Below are 8,316 nucleotides of genomic sequence, written 5' to 3'. Positions count from 1 at the left end.
TTCCTGAGCGGGACTTTAAGGGGGTGTAGATATAGAGTCGCTGTTCGCGTAGGCGTGACTCGCGCACCAGACTTTGCCGACCCATCCATCGTGTGACTGTGTCTTTTCGCCTGTTGATTTCTATCTTCCCTTGCTTGTTAATAAGCCTTGTAGTCTGAAAATAATTAAGAATTATTTCCCTCGGCATGTTCCTCAGCATGAAAGGGAATGGCCGCGCCAACTCAAAGGCGGAGATCTGACTGCGCGCTGCGCGGAACCCGCTGTGCGATCAACCTTTTTGCACTTGTCCACACCTGTATACACTACGTACTGATACTGGGTGCGTACCGACTGGGTACCCTATCACGGAGGCCCGGAACGTAAGCAAAAGCCATCGCGAGTCTCGGCGGGTGATCGGCGAAGCGCCAGCAAATACTGGCCCGGCACGCCGCCTTGAATGGTGTGCCTTCGGTCGCCCGTTCTTTCCAGGCCAACCTACTGCAAGGCGGAAGTTTGCACTATTGCTTTGCTTTTGTGTGTGAGATTCAATGCTTCGCATCGATTCTGTCAGAAGGGCGAGAAGGACAGCCGGCACTTTATCTGCGATTAGGCAGTCTCAACGCCCGTCATGTGAGTCATGGCGGGGGCGGAGGGGGGTTGAGGGGAGGACAAACGGTAGGGTAAATAGCTGATCTAGCTGATGAGATCGGATTCTCAACCTTTGGTGCCATGGGCGGTCAAGATTCCGATTCGCATTTTGACAGGCTAACGGCAGCACTGCAATATCCTGACAGGCAAACTCTAACTCGGGAGCTGAAAAAAAAACGCCATGCGCTGGGCATCTGGCTTAGGGAAAAAGCAAGCCAGAAGGTCGATGGTGGACGTGAAGATCTGTGCTGTCACCGTTGTGGCTGAACGGCATTGGATACCTTCTTTTTCTTTCAAATTCCGCCCCCCCCCCTTTCTCCCTGGCTCTGGGATCTGGGGTTTCGATCGATGCGTTCGATTACTCGGTGGCTTGCGTTCGGCGATGGCAAAGCTATTGGGCATCACAACTTTTGCTTCTTCTCCCCTCGGAACCGCGGCTGTCGCGCATAAGCCCAGTCAGGCCGGCTGTCACGCTTCCGGGACTTCTAGATCCAGACGTCTTCCATCCAACCACAGATGAGCTGGGAGTCCTTGGGGGTTCATCGCCCTGCATGGAACAAGGAATCTGTGGCACTCTGGTGCCTTTCTTTTCAGTTGATGAGCATCATGTGAAGAGGATGTCGACGGTATATGCCGTACGAGTCTGTATTCTACGCCCTAGTCTTCCTCTCGAACAGGCGGGTGTCTAGGACATGCGGCCAGACCGAGCAGATCTAGGCTTGCGATGATGCAGTCCCCAGACTACCGAGCTGGGATACCTTACCCAGATTCATGTGTCGGACGTATTTGGTGGTCCGCTTAGCAGGTACACGATGGAGAGCTGGAGCCAACTCCCAGATTGCATGTAAGTCGGCCCAGATGATCGTGATGCTTCTTCAAACATGACGGGGTTGTGAGTTTGTCACCCGATATTCTTCGCGATCCGGCGGTCGCGCTGCTGCTCTCTCATCACCCGCCGAAGAAAAGGGCAGATGGAGGAAGCCACAGACTCCTCGGTTTCGTACCAAGTCTGGCATTATAGTCTCTGTAAACCAGAAGAAACTCTTCCTGAGAGCAATCGTTGATAACATAGCCTCAAAAGTTTCTCTCGCAATCCGTGCTTCGTGCGTAAAACTCGGATCACCGCAGTGTTCTTGAAGTTGATTGGCCTCACACATCAAATTGAAGATCACACATAAAATTAAAGAAACTGTATCGGCGAACGATGCTTTAGACGAAACGTTCTCCTGAATCAGTTGACGTTTTATTTCATTCTGGGCTGGGCACCGTCTCGACGCTTCACTTGGTGATGCGCAAGCTTGGTAAGACACGTGACTGGGTCTGGTCAGCTTAGGTCATCAGGCAGGTGTAGTGCAAGTACGCATCGGTCGTGCCTGAGCCAGGCGCGCTAAACCATTCACGGACCGCCTGGCACTTCACTCGTCCGTCGAAGCTCGTGGACCTCCTGTTTGCTGAATCATCATCATTCTCCCATGGGAACGTCGCAGTAGGTTGACGTGGGCTAGTTGCTGGCTGATCGAGGCGATTTCCAAATCCCCATATCTCCAGATTGCCATTATTGCGTCTGCTTTTCTTGACACAAGCCACGGTAGACAGCGGCCTCTTTTCTATATTTGCGAATGCTTGTCGACCTTGTCCTCCCCAAATATCCACACTTCCCTCAGCAGCCTGGCAACCCCTCACCAAACATTGCATCTCAAGTTGACCAGGCTCATCCATCGCTGATACCCCCATTTCGTCCGCTGGCTGCATTGAAGCATCTTCTTCGGCACACGATCACTTTTGACGCAACAGCAACGTCCATAGAGCAGATTTCGCATCTTCAGTCTGGCATTCCCCGCACCTCTGACGCCCCAACACTCACACCCCTCTTGACGCATAGCCCTTGGGGCCGGCTCAGCCGACAAGATGGCATCTGAGTCACCGGAAGCGCGAGAGCTGCGATCTCTGAATGCCATGAAAGATGCCATTGTCAGAGGAGCAAACAATGAGAAGAAGCTAGAGCAGGCCCTCCAGAAGCACCTCGCTCCCTTCGTGGCCATGGGTGGCAGCGAGTCTGCCAAAACGCGTGTTGATGTAAGCCCTCATTCAGAAGCAATGCAGCTTGCCACACTCATACCCGGACTAGGTCATTCGATTCGCCCAGTCGATAAAGAATCTCATCGGCCGCTCTCAGTAAGTCAGGGAACCCGTGAACTTGTCACTGCCCTCCTGTCGTTTTGGGAAGAGTCCTAACGCCAGTCTCAGAATCATCCTGCCCGTTGGCGCCCTCATCGCCCAATACAAAAAGCCTGACGCATCGCCCATCGTGCGCCAGCTGGCCTCCACATTCATCACGCTCGGCGTAGACCGGATGGACGACTATGATCGGTCCCAACTCATCAAAGACATAGCAACTGGCATATCTGCTCTGTCTTCGGCTTCCTCGGCGTCTCTGATCCTGAGAGTTCTCCTACGTATCATCCCAACCGTAAAAACCCCCTCCCGCGGAAGCCAAGAGGATGGCTCCTTTCGGTCTTCGATTGGCCTTTCGGCCAGCAAAGACGCCAACTGGGTGGCGTCATGGATGGGCAAGGTGCTCCTGTTGAAGCTGCCCAACTTTGGCGCCAGCGATAAGCTGACGAGGGATGAGGGCATCGCCAAGCTTGCCCCCTTCAACAAGGCTCTGCTCAAAGATGAGCTTGACTTCCTGTGCCCGGAGTGGCGCGACGGCAAATGGGTTCAGCCGTATGACGATCTTCCCAATCTTCGCAGGAAGATTGCCCAGCTCCTCGCCAGCGGGGCCTTCACAGACCGCGAGAAGCTCATCCCCGCCATCTTCGCCGCCAGCAACACCGACAGCCGCGTCTCCGAGCTGGAAAATGACATTCTTAAACGCACCACCGTCTCTTTTGACGATGCCGCTCTGGCCAGAGATCTCTTCAGCGCTCATGGTCGCATGACGGCGCCCTACCGCACCAGGATTCTCGGCCTCCTATCGAAGTCCCCCGTTTCAACCTCCATGGAGAAGGAGATCGCCACCCTTGTTGACATCGACTCTGGCATCAACTGTCCGGAGCCTCTCCAGCCTGTGTCCAACCTGGAGCGGATCAAACTTCACCGTGCACTCTTCGTCTACATCGCATTCATTGCCCTACACGGCCCCTCGCAGGGCGACTTTGCCATGGGTTCTTCTATTCTTGGAAAGATTCGCGGATATGTCGAGTCAAGGGGCTGGCCGGTCCCTCATGACGAGGTAGCGGCGTCCGCCAACAACGCTGCCTCGGCATCTAACGCTGAGCTCCGAGGACAGGCATACGAGGTGATCGGTCTTCTCGCCAAGGCAACCAAGATGAATTTGCGCGAGGCCTTCGGCCTCGCCCAGTGGCTATTTCAGTCCCTTTCTGAGGATCCCACGCCGGAGGTAGCGTTCAACATAGAGTCGGCCTTATCCAGCATGCTGCGTCATTTCAACCCCGACAAGGTCGACCGGGGCGAACTGGCAGCCGTCCAGCTGGGCCCGATGCTTTACAAATATCTTACTCTACCTGATGGCGCTGCCTCTGTTCGGAGCGCTCGGTCAGTGGCCGTCAAATGGGCCAATTCATGCTTCCCGTTCAGCGACCCAGATGCCAGATGGACCTCGATCATTGCTATTGCTGGAAAGCGAGATGAAAGCCACGACGTTGTCGAAGAGGGGAAAAGGGGACTGGATCCCTGGGCCTATCGTGTGCAATCAGTCTCCGAGATCCCCGATTGGGTTACCCTTTTGAAGGTGTTCTTCTACCCTGACAACGACCACGGAAACCTAGCGCAGACGATGACCCTGGATCCACAAGGCGCTCTGCCAGTCGTTGGGGGAGAGCCTGCGGCATTGGGCAGATTCGAGGGAGAGCACATCCACGCCTTCAGCGTTGCAGTCAAGTTTGTCAAGCAGATGCTTCTGCTTGCAGCCCTCCCGGCCCTGAACCGGACCCCTGACTGGGCCGCACAACTTGATCTCGCCATGTCGGTCGATGTGAAGACCCGCGGGCTGGTACGAGAGTATCTCGGTCGTGCTAGTAAAACAGACGTGGCCCTGTTCCTCAAGGCATGTCTGGACGGAGCACTCTCGAGGCGTACCAAGGGCCTCGACGCTGTTATCGAGGAGAGTCTGCGTTGTTTCGTTGATGTCGGTTCTCTGGCGACGTCCGGCGAGCTTGACTGGCTAGCGGCTTTTGCGGCTGATGTGTTTCCTCTGACCGCCTCGCACAACAAAGATATTCGCAGGCTTGCAGCTCAGGCGCTTGGAATTCTCGGCGGGCATCCGACCAACACTGATTCAGCCCGTGACCCTGCCTTCAGCCAGCGTTTGCTAACGGATTGCACCATCAAAATGCAGGAACGCATCGCCAGTTGGGAGACGGCCTTTGGGTCCGATGCGTACGCTGTGGAGGGCAGCGTCCTGGCTCTCGGCCACCTGTATTCGCGAGTCACGTTCTACGGCGAAGAGTCTAAACCCGACTCTTGGCTTCCCCGAAAGCTCTTGAACAAGGAGAGCGAGTCGGGCGATCTCCAGAATGCAGCCATGGAAGCTTTTGGGCAGTTGTGGTCCGCCCGTCAGGACGTCCCCGTTTCGGGTTCCGACTTGAGCCCCGACTCTGTCATTGAGGCGCTGCGTGCCAAGGCCGAAAGTGGCAACGAGAAGGCGATCTTTGCGCTCGGCCGCCTGGCGCTCGGGCTGGAAGACGAGGTGTGGGCTGATGTACCCCGTTCGGAGCGCTCCCCCGAGCGCTCGAATCCCCGTGAATCCGTTCCGGGCGACTCGGGTCTCGCCTTTCCCGACAAGAAGACCGATAATCTAGACAATATTCTTCGTGTTCTCTACAGCCTCGAGACGAAGCGAGAGACGGAGATTCATTTTACCATTGGCGAGGCCATCACTGCCGCCGTCGGTGGCTGGGATTCGGAAGCAGTCTCGCTACAGATGGATGTTGATCACAAGCCGGGCACGTGGCAGATTGGTGCGCGTGAGAAACGCCTACAGCTGGTTCTCATGAAGCTCTTCAAGGACTGTCGCGACACGGCTCCCTTCCGCCTCAAGGCCGCGGGCATCTGGCTCTTCTGCATTATCCAGCACCTGGGACATCTGCCCCTCGTTCGTCAGTACTCGCGCCAGGCGCAAGCTGCGTTTATGCGTCTGCTAAATGCGCGTGACGAGCTCGTCCAAGAGACTGCGTCGCGCGGCTTGTCTCTGTTGCACGACCGCGGCAATGCGCAGGAGCGCGAGGATCTTGTTAAGGACCTTGTCAACGCGTTCACCGGAGACAGCACCCAGCTTAAGGTTGAAGGCGACACGGAGCTGTTCGAGCCTGGCGCCCTTCCCACAGGCGAAGGAAAGTCAGTCACGTCTTATAAAGACATCATCGCGCTCGCCAACGAGGTCGGCGACCAGAGTCTCGTTTACAAGTTCATGAGCCTCGCGAGCAATGCTGCGACGTGGTCTACGCGATCGGCTTTCGGGCGCTTCGGCCTCAGTAGCATCCTCACTGATGCCACCGTGGACCCTCGCATTTATCCCAAGCTCTATCGCTACCGGTTCGATCCCAACAAGAATGTTCGCGCGTCCATGGAGGAGATTTGGAAGTCTTTGGTCAAGGATCCGAACGAGGCTATCCAGAAACACTTTGATGCTATCATGTCTGATCTTCTGAAGTGCGTCCTCGGTAAGGAGTGGCGAACTCGACAGGCCAGCGCGGCTGCCATTTCTGAGATCATCGGCGGTCAGCCTTTCAAGAAGTATGAGCAATACTATGAGCAAATCTGGACTGCAGCCCTCAAGGTCCTCGACGATGTCAAGTCGTCTGTCCGTGAGGTCGCGCTCAAGCTTTGCATGGGCCTCACCAGCACCATCGTTCGCCTGCTCGAGGATGGTAGCTCTGTCGACACGACACGGGTCATGCTAGGTCAAGCTCTGCGGTTCCTGCTTTCGTCGAGCGGCCTCGAGAGCAACGTCGACGAGGTCAAGGGGTTCTCCCTCAAGACGATCATGGACGTGACCAAGAAAGGGGGCAAGGCGCTGAAGCCGTACGTCGCCGAGATCATCCCCCACCTGCTCAACCTGCACAGCACCGTCGAACCGGAGCAGATCAACTTTGCGTACCAGCGACTGCAAGAGGACAAACGTGGACAGCTCGACAAGATGCGTGCTTCCTTTGTCAACACGTCGCCCATTACTGAAGCCATCGACAACTGCCTGCGCCAGGTCGACGACGAAATCATGACACAACTTGTGCCCAACATTGAGCAGACGGTCAAGTCCGCCATTGGCATGCAGACCAAAATTGGCTGCGCCCGACTGTTCACAGATATGGTCATGCGCCACCGGCATGAAATCGAACCATATGCTTCCAAGTTCCTGCAGATGATGGAGAAGCAGGTGCTCGACCGCAACGACGAGGTCAGCCAGACGTATGCCAAGGCATCTGCCTATCTGATGCGCGTCGCTCCCGAGGCATCCAAGGACCGATTCATCACCAAGGCCATCGATCTGTATTTTGACGCCGAGGACGACGGCCGTCGTCAAAAGGTCTCCAACGTCATTCTCGCGCTGTCGACGGCGTCGCCCGACATTTTCAACGAGCTCGAGAGCCGTCTCTTGCCGTTTGCGTTCATGGCGTCTCACGACACGGACGAGTGGGTCAAGAAGGCGTTCACGAAGGTGTGGGATGCGCACGCCGGTAGCTCCCGTACGGTAGCGCGCTATGTCGAGGAGATTGTGGCCTTTGTTAGGCGTGGCCTTGACGCACCGCGGTGGGTGCTTCAGCACAGCGGCGCGTTTACGATTGCGTCCATGATCAAGGACGTTGTCGCGGCGAGTGATGCCAGCGGCCAGATCAGCGACGCCAATCTGAAGCTCATCTGGCCCGTCCTCGACAAGGCGCTTGCGCTCAGACATTCACCCACAAGGAGAAGCTTCTCGCGTCGTTCCCCGTCTTTGTGGGCCACGGCAAGAAGCTCTGGCAAGACGACGCCGGCATCGCGGCGCAGATGAAGAAGATTGCGCTGCGCGAGGCCAAGCGCAACAACGGCGCGTACCGCGTGCACGCGTTCACGTACCTGTGGAAGTTTGCCGAGGTGCGCGACGACCTGGATCTCCTCGACGACATTTTCGCCATTGTGAAGCCGTTCCTCGACGAGGTCAACGACGAGGACAGGATGGACGTCGACAGCGAGGACAAGGCCACGGCGACGGCCAAAAACGGGCTCGAGGCCGTGGCGCGCGGGTACAACCGCCCGCAGCTTCAGCAGGACTCGTACGGCGTGCTCGACAAGATGATGAGGCTGCTCACGCCGTACCTTGGCAGCGCGCAGTTCGCCGTCATGAAGCGCGAGGTCTGGTACGAGTGCGTGCGGGACGTGGTGCGGGCTGCGGTACCGGGCTCGGGCTCGTCCTCGTCGACGGCGGCGTCTGAGGCTGACAAGGCCGTCGCCACGACGTATCTGCTGTCGCTCGATATGGACCAGGTCGACGTCGGGACAGAGGCGCAGCGGAACATGCGGGCGCAGGCCATGGGGGCCGTATTTGCGGCCAAGGGCAGCGGTGTGTTTGGCGCGGCGCCCGAGGGTGCGGAGAAGGCGCAGCTCGTGGCCATGGTGGAGAACGCGCTCGGCATGGAGCGATCACTGGAGGTGCAGGCTCAGCTGAAGACCATTCTGTCGGAGATGAAG

The 8,316-nt window shown here is 57.0% G+C and overlaps 1 protein-coding gene across 1 annotated transcript; it reads left to right on the top strand.

The window, feature by feature from the left end:
* Window positions 1-2,535: 2,535 nt before the first annotated feature.
* Window positions 2,536-7,639, top strand: VDBG_02405 (proteasome component ECM29; the record flags this gene model as incomplete). The annotated part of the gene is made up of 3 exons (XM_003008171.1): window positions 2,536-2,703; window positions 2,756-2,802; window positions 2,875-7,639. 3 exons carry the CDS (start codon window positions 2,536-2,538, stop codon window positions 7,637-7,639), a joined length of 4,980 nt encoding a protein of 1,659 aa, XP_003008217.1.
* Window positions 7,640-8,316: the final 677 nt, after the last annotated feature.

This window comes from Verticillium alfalfae, genomic scaffold (genome assembly GCF_000150825.1).
Source record: "Verticillium alfalfae VaMs.102 supercont1.2 genomic scaffold, whole genome shotgun sequence".
Classification (NCBI taxonomy): Eukaryota; Fungi; Ascomycota; class Sordariomycetes; order Glomerellales; family Plectosphaerellaceae; genus Verticillium; species Verticillium alfalfae.
This window is presented reverse-complemented; position numbering and strand designations above follow the sequence as displayed.